This window comes from Macadamia integrifolia, chromosome 4 (assembly GCF_013358625.1).
Source record: "Macadamia integrifolia cultivar HAES 741 chromosome 4, SCU_Mint_v3, whole genome shotgun sequence".
In the NCBI taxonomy this organism is placed as follows: domain Eukaryota; kingdom Viridiplantae; phylum Streptophyta; class Magnoliopsida; order Proteales; family Proteaceae; genus Macadamia; species Macadamia integrifolia.
In genome coordinates, this window is record NC_056560.1 from 1,013,259 (window position 1) to 1,040,898 (window position 27,640).

The window sequence follows — 27,640 nt, forward strand, 5'->3', positions numbered from 1 at the left end:
CATGTCCATAGAAGTACATCTATAATATGGTGCAAATCTAACTCTTCTTCTATAACAATTCAGTGGGCCAACTATTGGAGAGCTAACAGCATAGATGAAATGGCACTGCCTCTTGCAACTGATCCTTCCCAAGTCCTCCCCCACCCCCCCCCTCTTTTTTTTTTTTTTTTTGGCATCTTCACCATTTATTTATATCATGGCACTATGTAACAGAGAATAATATTTACTTATGCTAAGAAACATGAGTGCTGAAGGACTCTGAAAGGGAACTTTTATCACACTACTGGAGAAAATAATTTTATAAATAAAAAATAATGTTAAACACAGAAGGCTGTAAATTACAACTTGCTTTGAGAATTATCTAATTGTACCAATTCTGTGCAACTACAGGGCAATACTATTCCTTCTGGAAAAAGGAGAGAACGAGATCCGTATGTACAGAGAAAAGCTGTGTGTCCACAAAATGCTGCACCATAAAAAGAGGATGTGTGAACTAATAGATCAGTAATGTTCTCAGCCAACACCAAAGCAATAAAATACCACAAAATTAAACAACATTTAGAATATGTAAATGAGGTACCAAAGCAAAATACATGTAATGATGCCTCAAATATGATGACTATGATCCTATCACTTACGCACTTCAAATCAATATAAATGGCAGCATATTTCAACAATTTGAATGACCTAACAAGCTTTAATTTCACAGAAACCAGATCCACAGTAAACCATCTTGTCTTCAAAGTGCACCTCATCCAATCATGTTTGTCCCTCCTTTTTTATACAGAACGAAGACACTAATAGACAATTTCTCATTTACTGCCGATCATCTTCAAGTATTTAGACCTACTTGAACAGATGTTGTATGATGCAAACCACTCAAAGCAATCTCAGGATCCTAGTTAGTGAAAAAGGGAAGAATATGGAACTCGCTATGCTTTTACAATTTTTGGCTGGAATGGAAAGAAAGGAATGACGGACCAAGGGGAGCATTTGTCAAGATTTCTACAATTTTCAACAGGAGCTACTGAAAAAACAGATAATCATATAATGTACTAGTGCTATACAACAACAACATCCAAACCTTATCCCAACTTAATGGGTCGGCTACATGAAGATTCCAAGCAAGTACAAATGCTATATTATGATTTATTTTTCTTCAAAGAGGAAAATGTTACTTGATCATTATTATTGCTATGCAGAGTGAACCTCACTGCTTCGCACACTCCTTTCCACAAGACGATAGGTAGGATCTAAACTATTATGGATGGTTGCATTCCTTACAATGGTTTCTATGCATCTATCATTTCCAAAATTTCACAACTAATTTTCATAATTTAATGGAATTTCCACATATTTTGACATGTCTACAAAAAATTTCTAGTTCCACATGGTGAGAACAATGACAATAAATAAAAATTTAAAACCCTCAAAGAGCATACCTTCATAAATGACCGATCACGGCTTGGGAATGAATCAATGAAACTCTCTTTTAGAAGTAAAGAGACCTAATGGTGCAAAGCAAGAGCTACAGTCAGATTCCTAATAGAACCATAAGATAGCAATAAAAATAACATGAGAAAATGTAAGTCCTGTTTACTCGATCTATCATGATATAAATTAACCAGATATATATCAACAACAACTACAGCAACAACTCAGCCTTTTCCCAACTACATGGGTCTGCAAGAGGGTAAAATAAAAGGAAACAGAAAGAAAGAAAATGGGAAAAAAAAAAGAAGAGGAAACCAAAAATGAAAAAAACAAAGCGACACAACAAGAACATCCTCTAGGGTCATTTTAGGCCTGCCCCTACCTCTTTTTGCTCCTTCCATCTAGATCTGGTCACTTCTCCTTACTGGGGAATCCCTAGGTCTCCGTTGAACATGTCCATACTCCATACCACCTTAGATGACATTCTCGAAGCTTGTCTTGAATCGGGGTTACTCTAAAATCAGTTCTAACCCGGTCATTCCTTACTCTATCTCTCCTAGTTTTTCTGCACATCCATCTCAACATTTGCATCTTTGCTATGCTCAATTTATCTCTGTTACGCTTCTTAATTGTCCAACATTCCACCCCATACATTATAACCAGTCTCACAACAGTCTTTTAGAATTTTCCTTTTAAGCTTTAGAGGAATGCGTTGATCACACAACACTCTCCAGATGCACCTCTCCACTTCATCCATCCTACTTTAATTTTATTATGAACATCATCTTCTATATCACCTTCCTTATTTATGATTAACCCCCAGATATCTAAAACAATTGCTTTGCAGTATCTCTATCTCCTCAAGTTTCACCACTTTGTTACTCGTCCTTGTGCGACTAAAGTTACACACCATATACTCCATCTTTGTTCTACTAATCTTAAGACCTTGACTCCAAGGTAGATCTCCATAACTCCAACTTATCGTTAACCCAACCGTAATTGGAAACTCACTACCTTGACCTCCCATGGTTCGCACACTAGTTACCATGCCCTTTTACATGTCTTTAATTATATCCACATATATACTCGGCACCCATTTCTTCTCCAAGACATGCCAGATTAACTCTTTAGGGACTTTATCAAAGCTTTTTCTAGGTCGAGATATACCAATTACTATAACAAATTTATTTACATGACTTGAGGCAGCAATTTTCTTCTTTGTGCCCCAATAGGAACAAATAACTTCATGACATATATATATATATATAAATAGAGAGAGAGAGAGAGAGAGAGTTATTGAGTTGATCTTGGTCACAATGCCTGCTCTTTCCCCCCTTTCATCTTGTTTTGGTGAGATAGCATTCTCAACCAACACCACTCTTTATGCAATCACATGTCTACAACTTCTGAGTTACAGTGTAATGCATAAGCAATCCATGGTCCAGGTCAAGTGGCTGGGGTTAAATTTGTTTAGTATAGCTTCAGATCTTGCATGTCAGTGTAGGGTAGTCTTTAATTAAAGTTAGGGGAAATCGGAATGTCATGGGGTTCTTGTTTAGCTATCGATAAGGAGTTCATAAAGTTTGATTTATGTCATATTTTATTAGTTGTGGGTCGTTTGTCATAGGTTGTTATTAGGAAACTGGAGTCTTTTCTAGAAAGTTGATCAAATGTTCAAGAGTCCTTTAGAAGATTTCCTTCGGATGATTTTCTATAGACAGATGCAATCACCCCTCCCCCCCACCCCCCCCGGGATTGTGTCTATGGATTAATCTTGTTTAATTCGGTAATTGTCTTATCTGTCTCTATTCTCTCTTTTCTTTATCAGGTTAGAAAATTCTCCCTCTTCCCTCCTCTCTCTCTCTCTCTCTCCTCCTTCCATCGAAGGATCTTGAATTTTAGAATTTACATCCATACCTTATCTCTTGGCACAACGGTAAGGTTGCTCCCGCAGTGGCGAGAGGCTTGTGCACTGGGTATGCCCTTTTTTCTCTCTACACAACTTACCCATCAATCAGTCTCTCCTCTGAGTTCTCTCTCATCAATCCACCTGTCAATCTCTTAAATTCTGGTTGGATACTTTTTTAATTTGAATCTGAATTTCAGATATTAAAATCTGGCATTATTCCACATCAAATTGACCACTAGATCTAAAGACCAGATCTGAGCAATCAATGCCATTATATCTAATTTGAAGATCTATTCAATATCAGCCCTTGAAACAGAACCAGATTAGCCCATCACCTGCAGATCCATCTTGATCGATCTGCATCACTGCAATATAGATATAAAGATAAAGAAATAACTTCTTGGACATTAAACTCATCATGTTATGGGTTGTTTTGTATAAGAAAGGGCATAATTGTTTCCCTTGTTTCAAGTCATATGTTTCCTAAACATAGTAGTTACTTCAACCTGATTAAGAGAAGGAATAAGCTTATAGTGAAACACCACCCCACCAAAAAAAAAAAGTTTTCTTCGACTTCTTTTCCTTTCCTTCATAAACCCTAGGTAGACAAACCAAGTAATCCAACTTGACATCAGATAATTAAGATCTAGGGGCTCGACCTCCCAATTCAGAGTCTAAGCAAGCCAGAATTCCTAGCTGAACATCAAGATTAAAGCTGGTGTCCATCTGTATGCTCCCACCTAAGAGTATCTGAATTGACTCTCATGTTAAATGGATAAAAACTGAAAACTTTGTTGGTTTTTCTTTAAATAAAAAAAAAGAAGAAGAAGAGGTTAAGAGTGCAAACTCATCCTCAGAATACTTTTTTTTTTTTTTATGTGAATAATTGGGTAAGCACACTTTAGGAAATAAATAAACAAATATAATACCAAAGCTAAAACCATAAGACTACAAACAGGTCCTTGGGGGTGGGGGGGGGGGCAGTCATGCAAATCTGTTTTCCTCAAACCAACCTTATCATCATTGGACTGCACATTTGTAATTGTATGGGAACGCAGGTTTGAGCAGAGAGAATCCAGGTAAGATCTAAGCACTGCTAAGAATCCTTTGGCAGCTTCAATCTATTAATAATTACAATCGAGATGTTAGCAAGAAAGAAAGAAATTAAAAAAAAAAGGAACTAAATAGGAACCAAATAACATTTTTACATGCTTACAAACTCAATTGTGCTTTGTTTTTAAGAAATATATGGAATAAGCAACACAAAATTCTAGCATCACTTATATGAGACAGGGAAATTAAGAGATTAAAATAAGATAGAAGGAATCAATCAGAAAGAATTAGTTTACTGTCCAAAGATCTGAAAAAGGTTGCCAAGAGATCAAGATAATATACACAAAACAATACAAGCAATAATAGAATTCCGATCAAGAAGGTCATGAGGGATAGACTCCATTTCCCTCACAACAATCAAGAATGATATGATAAATAAAAGAATTAGCATAAAGACAAAAGCTTATATAACACATTTTTTGGATGAATTATATATCAAACACAGTACAGTAACACTAAGCCGTGTTTAGCAACCATACCATTTATCTTGGTATATGATACATGTGGTGCAAGAAGCACCTGAGCAAGCAAAATAAAAAATACACTACATGAATTTAATCACAAAACTCAGAAGTTTCACAACCACAACACTTGACCAAACTACTGGGGGTTGGCTACAAGATCACGTGTGAAATGAGATTGGATTCTACAGACACAATGACAAAGGTGTCAGGTAAATCTAAAAAATCTTGCACAATAAACATTTGTTGTCACCCTTTTTCTTCTGTGAAATTGAGATCATCTTTTTCTTCTGTGAAACTGAAATCTTCTTGAATCCAAAGAGCAATAATGTAGAAATCCCACCACCTTCTTCTTATTGATGATCATTTAAGCTTCTAAATTGATTACTGTGATGGGGTGTACCCAGTGCACGAGGCTCCTGCCACTGCGGGGTCTGGGGAGGGTCATAATGTACGCACCCTTACCCACGCTTCGCAAAGAGGCTGTTTCCTGACTCAAACACATGACCACTTGGTTACAATGGAGCAACCTTATTGTTGCACCAAAGTAAACCCTCTAAATTGTTTGCTATAAAATTAATTAGCATAATAACAGGAAAACAAAAGTCAGAAGAATTTTTCAGATGATGCAGTCTAATTAGGCACTGGCTAAACTTTACGAGTTGGAATTGACTTATTGACAGTTCTAGTTGGACACAGAATGTGTGCTTGTATTCTTATGTACTGCAATGCAATTTTAACTTTTCAATCATTATTTTACATCTTTGATCAGATATTGAGAAATCATGATTAGTTTCTTACGGCATGTTCACAGTTGTTCATGAATATCTTATTTATTGTACTAATTAAGCTGAAATTGCTGCAACCAATACTTACAATAACATTACAGAAAATTGGAAACTATCTGACTGACATGGTGACCAAAGGTAACAGGTTTATGCTATGTTATCGGATGCATACAGCATTTATTCTGCCTTGAACTTAAGATATTTCTGAGTATCTTTGGATTGAGAATGTGGGTTCTTTCTTGGCCAACCTCTGATTAAAAAAAAACAATTTAGAACTTTTTCTTTTTTGGGGGAAGAGGATGCTTTTGACGGTAGATTGAAATTCCAATTAAGATTGGATACTCATTGTTATTTGTATGCCCGCCCTTCATTCAGCACGAGTGGATTTCCCCTCCTCAAATGTTTACTAAACTAAACTTTCATCGCAGTTCGATGGGAAATCCAGGCCCTGATGCAATTGAAGGAGCCTTTATAGATCATGAACGTGAATAATATATGATTTACTCCAGTCCAATTGGCAAGACTCTTCTACAGAGAAGCTGAAAGTAGTTGTAAGCTTGTGAAGAATTTGGACATTCACCCTCTGATGCATGGCCTGCTATGATTATCAGGGACATGGCCTTGGTCATTAAATGGATGAGTTCCATTACTGGAGGCCCAGAGGTACATGCACCTAAGGAAAGCTAGCTTCTTTAAACTTTACAGATATGCTATGTTTCATTTAAGTAGAAAATGAAATCAGTTAATAGCTGGACAGATGACTAGCCAAAGGGGCATGGACGCATGGTTGATGAGCAACATATGTATTTAGGTCTTCATCATGTCGTGCACACTGGCTTCTTCCTTTGGCTCTTCTGATGCAAGCTTGCTTAGGGATGTTTACTCAGTGGAAGAGGTAGTCATAGAGAAGCTTATTACAAGGATAGCTCACTGGCATCTTGCAGATCAGCTATTCAAGGAAATCCCAGCTGCTTACTTGCTCAGAAACTAGGAAGACAATATATCTTCCAGAGGAATAGTAGAAGGATTGACGGATTGAGGTGTGAAGTCCCACCAATGGGGCAGTGAGGCTTAACTTTGATGGGTTTTCACAAGTCTTGCTCACTGGGCTGATCTGCAGATCAGCTATTCAAGGATGTCCCAGCTGGGCCAGCTGTTCACTTGTTCAGGGTCTGGGAAGACGTTATATCTTCCAAAGTAATGGTAGAAGGATAAGACAGGTAGAGGTGTGGAGTCCTACCATTAGGGCAGTGAGGCTTAACTTTGCAGGGTTTTCACAAGCTAATCCAGGTCCGTCTAGAGTTGGGGATATCATCAGATCTATAGTCAGGTACCATTGGAAGAGTTTATCCGGGTCCAGTGGGAGAAAGGGATTCAACAAGGGAAGAGCTTCTCTCTCACAGTTGTCAAGGCATCGCCAAGGTGCCGCCTTGGCATCCAGACGGTTTGCCTGGGGCCTAGGTGACTGTTGCCTTATTGCACTGTATGCCACCTTATATTTTTTTTCTTTTATTTATGCCATATACCATTTAAGTAAATGTTTTGCTATTTCATTTACTTAAGATATTATTCATAAATAAGCATATACCCCCTATTTGAATCCAATAAAAATAGTTTAAAAAATCAAATTCCAAAATGATAAAAAGTTAACCCCTCAGTACAAGAACAAAAACTGGATTTTTGGTTGTAGGGCGATTTTCAACTTCAAATGCTAAGGTTTTTCCCAATTCTGAAAATTTTATAAATCTTACCATGGTAGAACATTGCTAAAAACCAAAAGTTCGGTAAAATAATCTTTTGTTTTGATGTCAACAAAATCATTTCCATTCAGGCAATTCAACAACATTCGCACACTTCAAAATAAGTTTGACTGGAACATAAATTTTTCATAACTCAGATTTAAGTAATATTAAACTTGTTGGAAAGCTAGTTTGTGTTATACCTAATACAAAAAGTCTCATATAAAAATAAAATCATTTAACCAATAAAACTTATTATAGAAAAAGAGCATTTCACTAAATGTCAATAAATCATGTTGATTTTTTATGACTTGATGTGAGCGTGACTATGTTGATTTTTATGATTTGATGTTGCTTAATGTTGATTGGTTTTTTATGTCATAGGGCATATATTATAACATACAAAATAAATTTAAAAAATAACACATAGGCGATTTGATCGCCATGGCAACACCATAGCAGGCGATTAACCGCCAAATCGATTAGCCACCGCTCCACTGCCTTGGGTCGCCATGACTCCATGACAACTATGTTCTCTCTCTTTGCATGGCTTAGAAAACTAAATCAACAAGGTTTTCAATAATATCTTGGTGGAAGACAATTTGGCCGCAGTGCTTGGACGTCATCAGATGATGATTGCTCATGGAGGTTTGTTGATGCAATATTTGGGCACTGGCAACAGTGCCAAGAGAAGAACCCGTGGTTTTGGGAATTTTAGAATTCCTAGTTTCACTGGGAATCTTATTCCTAGTCTACCATGGAGTCTATTTAAGTAGATTCTGTTTTTAGTTTCTTTCCTAATTAGACTATGTTTATTTGTCCTAGTCCAGCCAGTGCCAAGAGAAGAACCCGTGGCTTTGGGAATTTTAGAATTCCTAGTTTCACTAGGAATCTTATTCCTAGTCTACCATGGAGTCTATTTAAGTAGATTCTGTTTTTAGTTTCTTTCCTAATTAGACTATGTTTATTTGTCCTAGTTCAGGCCGCAATAGGATTCTCAGTCCATTCATGTTTGGTTCCTTTTTTTTTTCTTTTTATCAAGACATAGAATTATTAGGAACTTGAGTTCATAGTACACTCTAAGCCTATGTTATGTTATTTAGTCAGTTTTGGAATTGTTTCAAGTCTTTTATCAGTCAATTAAGTAGCCAGTTTTGGAATGGACCTTGGTGCAACCATAAGGTTGCTCCATTGTGACCAAGTGGTCAAGGGTGGGTTCAAGTCAGGAAACAACCTCTCTGCAAAGCGGGGTTAAGGCTGCATACATTGTGACCATCCCCAGACCCTACAGTGGTGGGAGCCTCGTGCACTGGGTACGCCCTTTTTTTCAATAGCAAGTTTGATCACTAGTGGTTTAGGCAATTACTTGTCATGTTAGGGGTCATATTTTGAGGGTCTATATATACTTATGTCACCAGATATTATAATATTTTGAGAGTCTATATATACTTATGTCACCAGATATTATAAGAATTTGATGAATAAACGTCGGGTTTTTGCTCCTATGTTCTGTGTGATTCAGAATAGCTGTTGTGAGATGCTGCAGAAACCCTTGGTGAAATGCTAAGGTAAGATTGGTGGGATTCCAATCAACTTGTAGATGAGAGGCTTGGTCCATATCATTCTACTTTTCTTCCATTATTCATCTTGTTTATCTTCAAATCAGGTTCATTATTTCCTGGTTTCTATTATGTTCTTGTGCATACCCTACTTGCTTTAATTTCTCTATTGTTGACATCTGAGATTTCAAATCAAGCTTCATATTGAAAATTTTATGGAATTATAAACACACGCACAGTCTCAAAATTTGATCTTGCTGCTGTTTTCTTATAGTCCTACTTCAAATTGGATTCCTAATTCTTCTCTATTTTAAATTCAGATTTGATTTTCTGTTTCAGATTAGTCACCTTCTCTTATTTCTAAACTCTGTTGGTGTTTCGATGCACTTTTGATTACTGATTTAAGCCCATCAATCTTATAAAGCAAATCAAACACTTGATTTCCCTAAGTGAGCTACCATGTCCACTTTCCAGTGAAAACCAAGGTCTGCAAAACATGGCAGCTCTTATGGCAAAGGGGTAATCACTATGATGCAGATTATTCACCAAACTAGGCTTGTTTCATTAGGAATAAGTCTAGGGTTGGGTTGCACATGTGTTGGGCCTTCAGTCCATGTAGTTTGGAGTGTAATGGGCCACTTTTATGGGTCTAAAAGAGGGTCTTTAAGGTTGCATACGGCATTACTAGTTTGTTTCCTTTTTCATTAGTTTCCTTTTTAATTGGGTTTGATTTGAATTATGTTTGTTTCCTTAGGAGTCAAGTTATTAGTTGAGTCAAGTCATTAGTAGTTAGTTTCCTTTTTCAATTAGTTTCTAATTTCAGTTTTTAGTAACTATTGTATTAGGAGAATATTTGGTTTCCTTTTTGAGGAACCTTCTATTTTGTAATTCCCTCCTCCATCAACATTATAAATAAAGAGGAGGCTCCTAAAGGAAGAATGATTTTGATAAACAAAAATATGCTGCTGCATTTTCTCCTCTGGAGTGTTCTTTGTGTTTGATCAAAGAGAAGGGTTTGGTGTGTGATCCATTTGATTCCTTGTGGTGGGAAGCCCAGGAGGATCTTCTTCAAGTATTCTTCTTTCTTTTTCAAGGTTATTTACAAAACTATATTGTGGTTCTACAGCCAGGTAACAGATCTGAAATTTTTTTTTTAATTTCTGGTTCTGGAATTCCCAGATTTCTCCTACCCGACCCTTCACTGTTTAGACCAACCAGCCATCCGTTGGTTCCCATCTTTTGGTCAACTGTTGCAAATGATAAGGGATTCAATTTTCAGGTCTTCCTGACCTGTGGCTGGTGAGTTATAAGAAATACCTATTTCTTGTCCTATAGTGGATGTTTGGGACTATTATTGGGGATCAATTGGTTCATCTGCTGTGATTTGGTTTTCTGTTGTTTCAACACTGCTGAGTATTTTATTTGGGCTGTAGAAGACCTATAGTTACTCTTTAATAGGCTGCTGGTCCTATTTTCTGGTTTGGCCTGAACTACCCTATTGTGGGAATCGATAGTCTTTTATGTCAACCTATTTCTGATCTGATTTTCTGCTATACGATCGGGCTGCTTTATGGTTGTTCCCTGATTATAAAACCCCGCAGTTGGGATTAGGTTGCTTGTCAATCCTAGTTCTACATTACACCAAGATGGTGTTCAATGCATTCATTTCAATAGCCGTGTTTTCCCCCTCTTTCCCTTTTTTTTCACAGTTTAATATTTCTTGTATCTCTTCTGTTTCAGGTTTGATCTTGGTCTGGGTGCAGCAGTATATACGTGATATTATCTTTTACAAACGGCATGCGGATAAGCTAATCTCAATGGTCCTAAAATCTGCCTTGTGGCAGCTTAATTGGATGTCAATTTTTTTATGACAGTACTTTCCACATCACCCTTGATTCATGTTATAAGTTCCAGCTGAAGGCATTACACCATGTTGAAAGATCAACAAATCAATCTAGGTCAAGATTTGGTCAATGAGGGAAAAGGTTCAATATATGCTGTGCCATATGTTTGAGTTTGACTTTTAAAACTTGACAAGCGGCCAATCCACAGAGTTCTCTGTCTATTCAACCACCTTGGAATTGCCACATCAGTTCATATCAGCATATGCTGATTTGACAATCACAAATAAATCCACAGACGGTTGGACATATGGTTGAGATAGGCCATGGGATTAGACAATGTAAAGCATCCAAAAGGTGCTCTAACAGTTGAATACGTAACACATTGGATAAGATAATCTAAATGGGATGGGCTGTTCAGCAAACATTTGCATAGTATAGTTAGACAATGTAAAATAATATAAATTTTCAGGCCCAGGCTTGGATTGACCTAGCCTAATATATAGTCCCATGACTCCCATCAATATCTTATTGAGTCTAACTCAAGTTTGCTTCTTGAGTAAGCTACTTTTGTCTTATTGAGCAAGATATCCTGTTCTAATGGTCAGATAGTTTGATGGACAAAAATTCCTGGAAGTGTTCCTATGGTATAGAAGGTACACTCTTATATATAAGCACAGAATACTATCAAAACTTTGATCTCCCATAAAAATATTCTTCCAACCCTGGTCAATTAAACCCAAATAGCATGAACTGGTACTTGATATCTCTCTAGCCTCCCTTTCCCACTTTCTTTGTTATTTCCCACGGAACAAATCTGACAAAATAGGTTTCCGCTTCTTGCCCGCATCACTTTCTCCTTTTGGTGGTGGCCAGATTAACTTATTTCACTGAAGTCTGAACAAGCTGAAAAGAAAACCAGCCCCTGTAATCTATGAAATGAGAGACTTGTTGGAAAGGGGGAGGGGGGAGGGGGGAAGGACAAATGCCTTTAAGGCACACCTGGGGATGGAAAGTTGGAAACCAGATGGGGCAAACCAAGGTCTGCCCCACCCCAGCCCACACCTATTGATTAGGGTATCCTCAAACAATTTGAGGGCAGATCGCTGGGTATAGTTTTGACCATGAGTTGTACAGTATTAATGGTAGGGGATGTGCTGTACCATAACCAACCTGTTGCAACGATTATTCATCACTGACCTTGGACAACCCAATTTACCACCACCTTGTTACATATATCATAAGTGTGATGACTCAAACTATGGTTATAATTAAATCATTTAAGTTTATAGTATATGTGAACAGAAAGGACTGTAAGTGAGCTCCAAGGATTCGTCAAGAGCCTACCTGGACTTCTGTGCACTCATAGACTGGTCTTTTTCTCGCTAAATAACTTTCTCCCACAAGTTTGGCATGATATGGACTTAAAGATGAAAATAGCTCCTTATGCTGGGGCAGTTGTGGTAAACTTGGTGATCGCACCTACCATTACACATTAAGATCCAATGAAAACAATTTCCCAGAGTAAACTAAACATAAGACGCATACAAAGAACATACTACATATTAAGACAAAACAAGACAATAAATTTCATGGTACCAAGTATCAAAAAAATAAGGTAGCAAAGGGGCAAAATAAATCAAGAATAAAAAACTTTACGATATAATTCAACTCAATAAGTGCATATGTTCGGTATTGGAATCAAGGTTCAAAAACTTGTTTCGTTTTGCCGTTTCTATCAATCCAAACTACCAAATTTTTTTTGCCAAAAGCATATTTTTTCCATGTTCTTCACCTAGCCATTTTGGGGGTGCTAATGGCCGAAATTAGCGAAACGAAATGACCGAAATTCGACAAAACTGCGCATTTTTTTTTTTCGTCAAAATGAGCAAAATTTCACATTTTGAAATTAGCAAAATTTTTGCCGTGAGTTTTTGAACCATGACTAGAATATTATGTTTTGGTGATTACTAACATGTGTAAGTTGATGAAAAAACTTGTGCATAATTGTGTAACAATATGTCAGACACACTTCAAGTGGTCATCATTCCAGTTATATCTTCCCAAGCATCAGAGCATTTAGTACTTCAAGCCAAGCAAGCTGAAACGAATCACTAAGAAAAAGCATCAATGGCACATCTCCAACAAAACTGAATGGAAGCTCACATCATTTGGAGATCAGTCCACAAGCCCAAGTAACAAGGAAGCCAAAAGTGTCAAGCACTCACTCGAGCAAACTGAATAGTCATTGCACTTAGGTTTCTAGAATTAGTATTTATTTTTCTTGTATTATATTATTCTGTAATCCTAAGAAGATTCCCATATCCTAGAAGGCCCAAGATACGTAGATGTAAATCTGACTAAGTAGGACAAATGACTAAAGAGTGAAGCCCTGTCCAATGTTGGGACTTGACTTGACCAAACACACAGAATGGTTTATAACTATTATGTTGACAAGTCAAATGGTCAAAATAGCCAAAGAAAGCATAAGGAAGAAAAGCCAAGACACCCACCTGAAAGAATACCAAAAAGGAAGTCAAAATTAGGCTTTCAGAAGGTGGACAACCATGGGGTCAACCGCCCACCCTATAGACTAAAGTCCCTGAGGGAGAGGAGTCAGCGTCGACCTCCCAATTTTGGGGTCGGCCCTGAACATTTTTTGGTAAAAATATCTACAAGCATAATAAGTGGTTGACCGGACCTAGTAGGTGGTCAACTGATGAGACTCAAGTTTTTTGACTTTTATGAATTTGTTATATGTCTATTTTCATCAATCGAAGATTAGCCTATCAAGGGACATCGTAATTGAGTTGCAAAACTCGAGAACACTATTATAAGTGCACGAGGGGTTTGACCAAATATCTCACAACAAGCACCATCACAATAACAGTTATATATGCATTTGAAAGATTCAAATATCTCACAATAAGCACCATCACAATATTGAGTATTTGACAAAGACATCATCCTCAAGACTCAATGATGATCTCGTTGGTCTTTGATAACATCTCCACCATAGACTGCGAGATGAAATTATCACTCTGCCCATCATCTGAATAAAATAGTAGTTTTTCTTTTGGTTGGGCAAACGAACTCTACTCTTGAAAACGTAGGTATCCATGGTTATGTTCGACTCTGATACCAACTGATGCAATCTGAAAATCCAAATTCATACTCTTAAATGCAAGCAGGCCCAATGATCAAATCTTTGTTCAAATCGCAGACAAAGAAAGCAATTGTGTTGTTAAGGGAAGAAATCTAATCGATGGAAGGGGTGGGCAAAGAAATGAGATTGATCTTCTTGGAAGGAAGAAGAGAGAAGAAATCAGGCATGGGATGGATACCAATCCCGTATGCACTGCTCAATAGCACCAAAACTCTTAAAAAAATTCATTCTTTACTCAAATCATCTCTAATTGATGGGGACTTCCTTTTTTTCTTTTTCTTTTTTTCTTTTTTTTGAGCAGATAAATTCATTAACAAGGGGGAAGAATGTATAAAAGAAGAGGAGGAGAAGAGGGGGGGAGCCACAAGGAACAATCCCTCAACGGAGGGAGAGACTACTCAGGGTCAAAAGCCCAAATAAAAAAAGGGAGATACATCAAGGGGGGATATGGTGGTGGGGGAGAGACCTCAGGAAGCAACAATAAGCATGTTCCTTGGGGTGTCAGAAGCATTACAATGATGCAGAGAACTAACCTTGAAGGAAACATCATAGTAAATGGCTTTCCAAATCTTATCATAAGATCGGGAATTGGAAGTCCATCTATGCAGATTGCGCTCCATCTAGATGTGGTAATCGATGCACCGAAGGCAAGCTTCCCAACTGTATCACAAATAGAGGACCCTCCAAACGTCATATCAATCCAAATCCATTCCAGGAAAAGGAGGATGGGCCAATGGGAAGGCCAACAGGAGCTAAGGACCTTCTTCCAGATGGTCGCAGCAAAAGAGCAGGAGAAGACAAGGGGTGTATTATATATATAGACCTTTTAAAATTCCTAAATCGACTCATAAAAGAACTCCTAATCACGCACTCAACAATAAAGTAAATAAACTCAAAATAAAACTCTACCTAGGTATTAAGTATTCTAATATAACTCAACGCTTAACTACTAATCCCTTGAACTAACTTTGTCCCCACATTATAGGCTTATAAATTTAGGTTTATTAAACGAAAACGGAGAAAATAAAAGTCCCAACCTATAATATAACTACCCAAATTTCAATTTCAACCCATTGGACTACCACAAGGACCTTATGGGCCTCCCAAGCTTATGTACAGGCCTCTATACGGGATTAACGTCTAAATGTCTAATGAAACTGCATCAGAGAGCATTTATATTTTTGGTATCTTGCAAGCAGTGACTTTGAAAGGATATCTCCAAGATATTTGATTAGAAATTGTAACAAACTGATTGAAGGATCTTTCAGTTATTTATCGTTTAAGCTTTGGCCTATTAGCTCTGTACTTTGGGCTCTATTCGCCCTTTTCTCTCCCTTTTCACTCTAATAAACTCCTCACTAAAAAAATAGGTAATAACCATCATTGTAATAAATGCCACATCAACAAACATGGGTGGCTCCATGTGATGGAGAAACCCAAACCCATTCTAACTTATCAAATTCCAAACCAGGATGAGTAGGATATATCAAAAGTTCATCTAAAATTCTGGAAGATAACAATAAAAAGAAAAAAATAAAAACATGATACTAAGTTACCAACCTCTATTGTTGCACCAACATATTGGAGGTTCCGCCATATTTTTATAATTTGAACCATGTTTTTCCCTATGTTACACCCTCATATAGGGCTGTAACTTCACCAATAAGATTGCGTGTGGGATCTTCTACCATATGACTTACCCACATCTATCAAAGTCACCCACTTAACAAGAAACTGTGACCTCGTGAACTTGATGACAATTGACAATTGTTCACGACATCATATTTTTCATTTCTGTTCCCCCAAATTACGAATGGATATGGCAAAAATCACCTCACTAGCTCACATTATGGGTTCAGTTGACATTTATAAAACCACTTCTAACTCCAGTCAGGTTCAAGGGCATACCCAGTGCACGAGCCTACCACCACTGCAGGGTCTAAGGAGGGTCATAATGTACGCAGTCTTACCTCCGCTTCACGGAGGCTATTTCATGATAACTACAGTCAGGTTAAGAACAAATATGATAGGGACATAAAGACGTACAGCTGAAGGAAGAAGAAGACCCAACCTTCTTTATGGTTGGAGGATTAGGAGGAAGAAGAAAGAAGAAAAAAAAAAAAAAAAGGAAGACTCGATCCAGCCTTCCCAGCGCTGGATCGAGTCCTCTCCTTCCTTTCTTTGCCAAGATTGTGTGGCCCCCACCAAATATGATATGTTAATAGTTTTAATTCCTAGGATTTTGCCAAGATTGTGTGGCCCCCACCAAACCTGACATGTTAGTAGTTTTATTTCCTAGGATTTTGTTTATTTAGGTCATTGAGTTAAGTAGGAAACTAAATAACACTCCTATTTATTTTTTTTTAGGAAACTTCTTTATTTCTAAGATTATGTTCCTAGATTAGCCTTTTCTTTTTAGTAATTATCCTATTATTTATGTAAGTCCATTGGCCACAATGAAATTATTGAAAGTTGTTAAAAAAAAAAAAAAAAAAAAAAGGGCAAAGCCAGCGTCCCTCTCCCTCTCACGATCTCCTCTCATTCTCGGTCTCTCTTTTTTCTCTCTCGTCCTCTCTCTCTCGACTCTCTCTTATCTCGACTTTTATCTCTCTCTTTTGCTGTTTCTGTCTTCTTTATTGCTGCTGCACTATTGCAGCCATTGTTCACAGTAACTGGAGATCACCTCCATTGAATAAACCCCACCTGGGTTGCTGCTGAGCACTACATCATCAAGCTGGACCTTATTTCCTCGCCAAATAAGGTGAATTGCACCTCTGTTTTAGAGGACTTCGGCTTCTCCATTTCTTCTCAGATCGGGACAGCAAGAAGGTAAGTAAAACCCCCCTGTTCTACATTCATTGACTGCCTATTATCCCCATTATCTCCCCCACTGAAATCTGAAATTAACCTTTGTTTATCAAGCCATCTATTTTCTGCTGAAACCTGAAATTAATCCCTGCTGTTTTACCTTATTAGTTGACTGATTTCAGAGAACTGCACAGGTTGCTTATTATGCTTAGTGTCTTGATTGATGTGTGCTAAACCTAACACATTTGCTGCCATGTTCGCTTCCCCATACCCCCATTTGACGCTTGGGTAGTTTTAAGTGTTTTTTTCATGCTTAGATTATTATTGACCAATGCTACCCTGTTAATTAGTCTATTGTCTTGCATGTTAAATCTGTACTTTGCTGAGCAACTTTGAACCCAACCCAATTCAAGACCTATTGAGTACTCCCTACTCTAGTGGATTGACCCCTTGTAGGAAACCTAGCTGCCTAGGCACCCTCGCTACATCAAAATATTTTCAAACATTTCCTCCCAAATTTCACCTCACAAATTTATGCCACCATCCCAAAAGCCTGCTACCTAGGGATCCACCAGACACAATTTTGGCTTCATTAAAATTGGATTCAAATTGACAGATTTTAGTCATGTTAGTAACGAAGACAGATGCATCAGAAGGAAAAATATGTGTACCTGATTCTTATTGGCATCAACTAGAATGATATTAGCCATCTTCGACTGTACTTCAATAGTTTTGTTCTTGACACCAACCTACAAAAGAAAAGTATATCTGCTTGAGTAAACTAAATAGAAATCAACATTATAACAAAAACAAACCCCCCCCCAAAAAAAAATCTCCTTTGAAAATATCAAAAAATAAAAAAATAAATAAAAAAGGAACATACATGCCAATAAAGGATGAAATGTTTCTTATACATGGCCTCTAATTTGGACCTTCACGCATTCACTTAATTCAGGTGTTCTCTAAATCAGGTCTGGTTTACTAGGAAACCTAAAGTATTTAGATTATTACAACTGCTGCATAGTTTCTTTCAATAGGATTATTAGAAGGGCAGATATAACATAACCAGAAAGTGGGTTAGTATGAAATCTTCCTTTATTATTGTTTGTTGCAAAATAAAGCCCTAGTTGACAGCACCTTCATGCCGTAGAGATCGTAGATAGTGTACCAAGGATTCAAGATCAGTATTGGAGGTCTGATTATTTCTCACCAACAATCCAGATCATTCTGGATTAGATGATACAGACAAAGGATTGGCAAATCCAGTCACAAGAGCCTTATAATGTCAATCCAGATCTACTATGTATGATCGATCAGAGCAGTTTCATCTGAATCACTGATACTCATATAGATTGGATGATCAGACCAATCCTTACAATTCTTCAAAACCAGTTGTATCAATTGATATCAGAGAAAGCTTGATCAAAGCAAAAGGTGGACTTCAAGCTCTGACAGATTTTATGCCTGCCGAGACATATGGAAGCCCCCAGTGTGACTGAAAATATGCTGGAGCACTAGAACTTATAATGGCTGGAGATACTCTTGTAAAGACCTTTTTCAATTAATCAAAGTACCCTTCTACTAGGCCCATAGCTCACATTATTCTCAACAAACCTAAAAGGAATAGATGAGAACAACATCAGCCTTAAATTGACCAACAAATCCTTGATTCAACAAAAAAAAAATGCCCAGATCCGTGCTCCAATCATGTAATGGTAACAACCAAACTCTCTTATGATCCATCTAAGGCCTGCCAAGTGCCAAGTATGTGATCCTGGACTCTTGGTGAAATTTTCTGTGTGTCTTGAAGCATTTGAGGCATATACCTCATGGAGAAAACCCTGAGGTGAAGCATTCAGAACACACCCTGAGCAGCATGTGAACAAGGTTAGAAGTTTCAGTTTGAAGCAAGGCCCAAACCTGGCTCGAACTGAAATATTTCAAGAAACTACGGAAGTTTGACGGAAATTTGGTATGTTTCAGTTGTTGGTTTCCAGTCAAATGCCCCAAATTAGATCCCAAAACTTCTAGAAAACCCTTTAGGCTCTCTAAACATAATGCAACCCTTATATTTTAAAAACACACTCAAAATGGTAGTTTGGCTCTGGACCTTAAATTAGCATTGTACATTGTATGCTGTTGTATACACAAAATTTGGCACTAGAACACACATAATTCAATTAAAACAACTAAAATATGTATTAGGAATGAATAGACATAAAATTAAATTGTTTCATAATTAAATGTTATACATGGTTCATTACAAAGATATTGGAATGATTTGGCCAAAATCACAAACACTGAATTTTTCTAGGAAGTTTCCCTATTTGGAGTCGAAACTGTTGAAACTACCAAAAACGGTACTGAAACCCAAAAAATTGGTCGAAATTTTGCCGGAACTGCAAATTTTCAATCGAAACCATGCATTTTAAACAATGGGTTTGCCGAAATGTTACAGAAACATGGAACATGGTTGGAATTTCACCGAAATTTCGAATGAAACTTGGTAAGACCCAGGTATCACACTTGGTTTCCTTTCAACCTTTGTCCAAACCAAAATATTCTATGAAATTTTGACCAAATTGCATGTGAAAAACATATGAGCTCTTAACCATATGCCTCAAACTTCAAAGGGTGACACATGCTATGAGGCACACGCCTCAACAGTGAAGGCATCAGTTCTTGAATATATGCTCCCTAGATAAATACACCAAATGGTATTTACTTAAATCTTCTTTTTTTTTCTTAGGTCAATCGTATACCATACCCTATACTGTCTACTGGATATATTATTGTATTACACATGTTTCTCCAGTGCAGGGTACAAGGAGGGAGGCACATTTCATGCAATGTGAACCCACTGGCACCTTCTATAACGTACACAAAATTGCATTTTCTTTGTGCCCATGCACTTGTGTCCCTGGCTGTACCTGCATTTTATGTTTATATGTTTATACATTAGATAATTTGCCTTGCAATGATGTTGCTGACTCACCTCCTCTTCGCTTACACATCATCACATAAAAAACTGACAAATAGCAAATCCTATCTTTTGTAGAATCTTAATATGTCAAGGTTCTACTAAACTAGGTGCAGCTCAAGAAGGTTTAGTCAGGTTAAGGACCAACAAAGCCAACAAAGAAGAGAAGGCTGAAGCATTTCTAAATGCAACCCAACAAGAGCCTGACATACATGTTCTATCTAGGATTTAGTGAAAGAACTGTATCAATAATTTTAACACCGTACTGAATTCTTTGGATCACTGAATCCTAATCATTATTGGTTGAGAATGATTGGAAATGATCCAATGTATGATACAGAACAATCAGGATCTGAATAGGTCCAGAATGATCTATCCTCCAACACCAACCTCTAAATCCTTATTCAAACTGAGATCAGAATCGACCTCTACCAAGAGATACTGGCTAGGGAAGGTCAATCAGTAATAGTCACATCCTAACATAAACCAGACATTAACCAGGAGAGGGGCCGCATTGTGCATGGGCCTGTTCGAACACTGGTTCTTCCTTGTTGAGATTTTAACCTTAAATCTAGTATTGATTAAGCTAGAGACTACTTGAATCGCACTTATTGAGACTAAGCCATAAAGTATCTAAAAAGCTAATTGGAATGCCACTAAACAGAGCACTTCAAAAATATAACACAATATAAGTTGTAAATCAGTTTGCGATAGATGGCCAGAAGGCATAGCATAAGCCTGATACAACCTAGGGTTGGGTTGTGATAACCAACACATGACCCAACCAAGGTCTAAAATGTTAGACCAACCCAAAATCCACAGTAATTAATTCGCTGGAGGGTTCTGGTTGAATCAGGCATAAGTGCACCTTACACTAAGAAAATAGTAAAAAAAATTCTTACAAAAATGAGGAAATACTCCTTCCCATCCAGCATCAATTAGACAGAAATTTTTCAAGTATTATTGGGAAGAACTTCCAATCCATTTGATATAGCCACATAGGTATCATTCATAGGCAGCAAAAAGTACAAACTGTATAACAATTATTGAAACTTACTACATATGGGACTGGTGCATCCAAGAAGTCAAGCATATCATTCGGTAAAACCTGGAAGTTTAAGCACAAAATTAATGAATATAAAGATTCAATCACTGTAAGAAATCAAAAGGCAAAACAAGAAAAGAACCTGGAAGAATAATTGGTGAGGAGAAAAGTTCAGTAGAAATTTTATAGAGTAGATTGCTATCATACCGGCATTAGAAGGCTCTGCCAGTGGTAGGGGCGGATTAGTGGGATGATTGACAAAACTAGTGCAGACAGGATTCCCTGTAAAGCAAATGCATTATATTGGCATCAAATTTTGTACAGAATGTAGCCAATATGAAGGAGACTGAGAAAAGAATTGCTTTAAAATAAATATTCATAACAGTTCTGCTCAGAAGTGCATATATGTTGAAACATAGAGAACAGGAGATAAACATTGAGAAAAAAAAAAATAAGGTCTAGGAGAAGATATGCAAGGCTTGGGAGACCTGATGTGCTATTGGGTGCTATGAATAGAGGCAGCTACAGTTCTAACTGGTTGAGAAATCAAGAGGGAGGGTCTAAGTAAAGCAGCTCAACATAGATGAACTCTTATTCACAATAAGGAGAAGAATATTATAGCTGAAAACTAACACCAATACACCACAAGATTGACAGTATGATGACCTGAAGGTAGGACAGACAAACCATACTCGCATCAGGAGTCAATAGTATGACTTATTTCCAGAAATGCCACCTCAAGCTAATAAATCTTAGATGACCTTTGAATAAAAGCCAACTGATATTAAGATGGCAAAGATATGAGGCTCTGAAAGTGCATGATATAACATCCAAAACATTACTCGTCACCCACTACCTGATGGAGGGGCATCTCAAGCTTCAAAATATGCTGAAGCATTATCACCTATATTTAGGTCAGTTTTTGGAGGGTCAAAACCTATCCAATTGGCATGATATTGGTGGTCTCAAAGCTTATTCAGTTTGCTTTCCAACAAGACAAATCTTGCAAATTGGAGCTGTTATGGGGAAGTTATGGTCATGTTATCAAATGGGTATCATGCTGTGACGAGAATCCTATTTTAAGAAACAAATAAATAGGAAGTTCTATTTTAGTTTCTATTTTCTTTACTCGTGAAGCAGTCTAAGGTGTTGCTAAATTTGTGGTTCTATGGATCACAAGATTCGAAAGTCGTTTAGAGAATCAGAAAGAGTCTTAAAGTTTGGTTTAGAGTCTATGGTAGCTTTTTTCTGCGTAAAAAATTTGAAAGAAGCTAAGGATAATTTTATCCAAAATATGAGATGTGATGACCAAAAGATATGGACCATTTTTCTGGAGCACCAGGAAAATATTGCCTAATCAAAATCACAAATGGTCCCATTCATATGGAAGGCCAAAGTACCAAACCTGAATCACTGAAAATATGAGTACTTTATACGCCCAACAAACACCAGATTGAGGGAATAACTTTCAAGTTCTAAAAAAGGTAGCAGTTGATAACAATAAAAGGTAAGGCCGAGAACTACACAGAGCAAGCATTTTATTGACCTTAAAACAACTCTTTATATTTATAAGCAAAACAATTAGATTTTGTGTAATAACATTATACCAAATTAGAGCAGACAACCACAATTTGCTTTTCCAGAAGTGCCCCTGCGAATATTGTTAACACCTGCAATGTGCAAATGGAATCAATACATCATATATGGCCAAATTATAGACATGAACATGAATATTTCAAATATTTAATTTAGACAAACACAATTAGATTTGACCATAAAAAAGAAGGGAAAGGGATAGGCACACTGCCCCCCACCTAGCAGCAGGCACATACATGGGAGAGGGGACACGGGGGGAGAGAGGCAGACAAAGGCTGGGCATACCGCCAGCGTGCCCAGCCTTTTCCCATAAAAGAAAAAGGGCAAAAGAACCGTCCCTGGTCGCATGGCCCCTGCGCGCAGACACAGAGGGCGGGAAAATTACAGCCCCACCCCTGTGAAACCCCCAAAACCCAACTAGTCGTTATGCCCATGTCTGCCCCCTCATTGGCCCTTGTGCCTGTTGCAGGGGTCGTGCGACCAGGGACGGTTATTTTTCCCAAAGAAAATTGGGACTTATATTATTTTTCAAAACAAGACACTTGAGAAAACAATCATGTTCCATTTCCACATAACCAAATTGTATGCCATTATTTCTATCAATCCAACTATGGACCTTATATGCCATCCTCACTAGAAAAAAGAGAAATAGCCATCCCACAGTATGCTAGCTTAAAAGTATTACCTAAATACTTCAAATGACCAAACAACCACTCAAAGGAGATACAGCTGTGACAGTCCGCACCCCCCTCTTTGGACTGACAGTGAAAAGAAGATATTACTAATATAGGCAAAAAGTAAGAGCTTTGCAAAATATATACGGTTGCATATACAAAAATAAAATGTTAGCAAGCATGGACAGTCAAAACTCAGAATAGCATGTTCCACCAGCTCTTGCAAAGCCTGTATACCGTCACCGCAATGTTATTTTCCAGTTTAGTATGGAATGGAAAAACGGGAACTTTTTAAGCCAACCCAATTAGCTGGTGCAAGGCTTAGTTGAGTTAAGGCTGGATAACCATCAAAATTGGTATGAAATTGTCTGCTCGCCATGGGCTAAATTGGATTTCATCAAAATCTCAAAAGGACCCTAAGAATCTTGTATCTTTTCCGTTCTTCTTTCTTCTCTTATTCTGTTACATTCTTCTTCAGTATCACTGATATTTATTGTGGAGTTCCAAGAAACCCTTGTACTATCAACTGATCACCAAGAAATACCTTTGAAAAACCTAATCTTTATCTGATCAACTACCATATAACTCTCATAAGCAATCCTGCTGTCCTTTCATCGATATTTGTCCTGTTTCCTCAACTCTTCATAATAATACCATAATACCACAATACCAATCCCCAAGCTCAAGCCTGTGACCCTAATCACTCAACAACTTCTCCAACAATCCTAGCCCTCTCTGTCCAATGCCCCCAAAATGGTTTTGAAACCACCGAAACACCAACACACCAACTGCATTTTGCTTGGCCATTTTTGGGGACTAATGGCAGAAATTAGTGAAACGAAATGGCCAAGATGACCGAAATTGTGTCCTTCTAAGTTTGGTATGTAGTTTCATTTGGCCAAAAAAAAAACCGAAATATCTGAGATTCCGACGAGTTTTTGAACCTTGGAATCAGATTGAAGGAGATAAAAAACAAGGGGAAGGGGTAGGCCTAAAATGACTCTAGGAGAAGTGGTGAGGAAAGACGAGCACAGCCTAGTACTAGTAACAAGTATGACTTTGAATAGAGATGAATGGAGAAAAAGGGTCCATGTAGTTAATATGCAAGGAATACATGCATACATTTGTGTGTGTGTGTGTGTGTGTGCATACATACATCCACATGCAAACACATATCCAGAGAGAGATGCATTCTCTGTCTCCAGATCCTACATCAAGTTCACACATCATGACAATGAGAGATCTTTTGTTCCATCACAGAGAATTATTTGATTTTTGTAGCCCAAAGAATTTCCATGATATATCAGAACAATCATTTACGGGAGTTAATGATTCCTAAGAGCGGATTCATCCTTTTTAAATTAACTATTCGGTCTGATCATTTGAGTTGGTAATGGGGAGATACAATGCCTCTCTGTTTTTCTTGCCCCTTGAGGATTGACAAGACTGGGCCCTTTCTGGACTACTGAGTGGGGTAGAAAAAAAAAAAAACAAAAGAAAGAAACAAAAGTAAAAAAGTTCACATTTTTCTTGCTGTAATAAGAAAAAGAGAAACAATTTAAATCATTGTAGCAACAGTTCCTAACTTTCTCAGCATATCTTTAAAATCTGAAGCATGGTAACATTCGTACATTTTCAAGCCGGAAGGAGCCACATATGCAAGCAACAGCCCACACTGATAGAGCAGTTGCTTCCTCCTCAGTCAAGAGTGCATTGTGTGCCTGGCAAATCCAATAGTTGTAAGATACAAATGAAATACAATGAATTCCAGAATGCAAACTAAATTAAATTAAATATGACGAATATTCTAAATCAGTGAATATCAATAATGCACAAGTGAAAAAAATGCAGGTTAGCTCATTTACACCCACAAAACTATCTTTTTTTTTATGGTAACTACACCCACAAAGCTATCACTGCAATCTACCTCTGCTAATTCCAGACTTCTACTGCATGATCTTATATCAATGGTTGAGCTGGCAATATGGAGTACTGTTTCACCAGGCCTGTGAAACTCCACAGAAGGCAAGTGCTCCAAAGGCTGAAATGTAAGGGTTGTACCTCTGGCAGGGATGCGTAACCGGTAGTATTCACAAATTATTTGTAAGGAGCCATAATTGTTTGCCTGAAAAATGAATTAATTAAAGCACAATTAACAAGAGTACAAGACTAGCATGCCAAGTAGATTGTAAATGCATTGGAAATATAAATACAAGTAGCCTTAGAACCTTAGCCCATTCAAGAATGTCATTGTGATCATTGTGATCTTCCTGGCCTGAAGAAGAGGCCTCTTCCATTTCTGCTTCATCCCCATCACTCCTAAAATTCCTTTCGTCAATTGGTGAACCCTGGAAACTACACAAAACAAATGCAATTGCAAAAGTTACAGGTTATATTGAAAAATCATATAATCCACAATGTGAGTTGTCTCAATCATCATTCTTCCACTATACTAGAATGTCCCTGGCTTCTGAATACATGACTTGTGTTCAAACACTCACTGATTCCATGTTACCAGAAAACAGTGATGATATACCTGATAGAAGATTCAGAGCTTTCATATTGACAATAACGAAGAAGTGGCAGAACAGCCTCCGGTAAGCGTCTTTCAATTGTTTGCTTGTTTATTGCAAGTTCATCAACAGAGATTTCCTGTGCATCAGAGATCTGTGTTTCCCCTTTAGGTGTAAGCATCCCTGTTTCAGAATTGATTGGAGAAACCACACTGTTATGGATTCCTCCCCTTAACAAATCAAAGTCCCCCTCAAGCATTTGATGCTCCACCTGACTCGCATCCTCTGCAATGTTTCTAGGTGTAGAACCTTCTGTACTTATTTCAGAAGTTTCCATGGATCCATTTAGGACATCTTCTGCCAAATCATGCTTCGAAAAAATATCTTTAGATTTTTCTAGTGATTCTTCTTCGTTGTTAAGTCCCTCCAGCAAATCCAAATCCAACATACCCATGCCTTTTGTCAACCGCTCCAATCTTTCTTCAGTAAAAATGCTAACAAAAATCAGAAAAACAGAATGCCAAGATAAGCACAATATGACAATACAACAGTAATCAGCAAGTAAGAACACAAACGGTGAAGTAGAATGAACAGAACACATAAGAGTCAAAATCATCATTCAAGCAACACATGCAGCATAAAAGACATCTATCTAAGGAAAAGAGTGACAAGCTACCAAATATTTAGATACAACTGCCTACAAACAACCCTTTTCTCAACTTTTGGGGCATGTATTCGGGAAGAAAAGAATGAGGCCAATTTTTTTTTCTCAAGCTTTAGAAAACTTAAAGAATGAAAAGAGAAGTACCACACAATTGAAGACATTGCAAAATAGAGACTAAGACAACAAATTCAAGTAGGCAGCTGTTAACACCTTCACTGCTCCATCTTCATGAAAAAAGAAGATGATCAAGACCATCACTGCCCTCAGAAGTGCTTCAATTTGAAGTTTGTCTGCTGAAACATCTAAATGAAGGTCACACAAGCATAGTATCACATGACAACAGCCAAATCTTTAACCAAAGGTAGCATTGGACTCTTGTTTAATAAAAGGAAAAGAACATCTGGAGGCATCATAGGAACTCTATGATGTGGAAGGCCTTCCTAAGCTGAACACTAATCCTGGCATGACCTTCTGAGAGATAAAGTTCTTCCTTGTTGCTTTTGTACAATCTTAACATACACACTGGAAAAACAGCTGTAAATTCTCATGTTTATTTTTCTTTCACAAAATTTCTCTTTCACTATCAAAGGAAAGATGCCCTCATAAAGTGGAAACATGTTCACAAGAAGCTGAGGGTCCAGCAGTAATTCTGATTCCCCCATCAAATTTTAAATGAAGCAAGTTGAAATCAAATACACAATCAGAAAACCTCACCTACTAAATCCAACACCAAACAGAATACAGACGGTGTTTTTCTTGCTTGGAACAACCACTTGCAAATCATATAACTTCTTACCTAGTAACAGTGATGGAGGGCCGGAAGGGGTAGGAAAGAATTCCCTGAGATGGGTCTCAGAGTTGCAGGGGAGAGGAAGGAATCGCATAAAGAAGAGCGGGGGAAGAAGAATCACACATAGAGCCCTCAGGCTCTCAACACTCAAACTCAATTCATATTTTCTATTCTCTAATTACTCAATCAATTGCATGGCATAAATAGTAAAATAAAACCAACATTAAAAGGAAACCTAATCTAATTTAGAAACTCAAATTAATTGGAAACTAAATCCTAGTAGTTATCTCCTACCTAAGTTACTAAAATTAAAAGATTGCGTGAAAATAAAAATCCTAAAATATCTACTAGCCAAAGACTCAATATGGGTCTGGTTTGTCTCTCATTGGATACCCAGATGGGTATGGATCGCTCCATGGGTGCGTATCTACATCAAACAGTCAACATGGTTTCTCCTGTCCATCTTAAGCAGCAAATATCGGATGTCATGCCCCGAAAACCTAAGGGTTCCTCTGCAAGGTTCGTCCATGGAGGGTGAGTCAGGGCCTAAGATCAGGCCG

At 37.6% G+C, this 27,640-nt stretch overlaps 1 protein-coding gene across 2 annotated transcripts in view; it reads right to left on the minus strand.

The window, feature by feature from the left end:
• Positions 1–281: 281 nt before the first annotated feature.
• The window catches only part of LOC122076089, a 37,306-nt gene continuing 9,947 nt past the window's right edge, over positions 282–27,640 (minus strand). For both annotated transcript variants that reach the window (XM_042641376.1, XM_042641377.1), the window contains 12 exons: positions 25,650–26,120; positions 25,342–25,468; positions 25,041–25,238; positions 24,745–24,834; positions 22,451–22,513; positions 21,051–21,125; positions 20,856–20,906; positions 17,490–17,567; positions 12,192–12,326; positions 4,357–4,464; positions 1,443–1,508; positions 282–466 (listed from right to left, as the gene is read on the minus strand). In XM_042641376.1, coding sequence (XP_042497310.1) covers positions 398–466; positions 1,443–1,508; positions 4,357–4,464; positions 12,192–12,326; positions 17,490–17,567; positions 20,856–20,906; positions 21,051–21,125; positions 22,451–22,513; positions 24,745–24,834; positions 25,041–25,238; positions 25,342–25,468; positions 25,650–26,120 — 1,531 coding nt within the window. In that variant the 3' untranslated portion in view covers positions 282–397. The remainder of the gene's footprint in view (positions 467–1,442; positions 1,509–4,356; positions 4,465–12,191; positions 12,327–17,489; positions 17,568–20,855; positions 20,907–21,050; positions 21,126–22,450; positions 22,514–24,744; positions 24,835–25,040; positions 25,239–25,341; positions 25,469–25,649; positions 26,121–27,640) is intronic.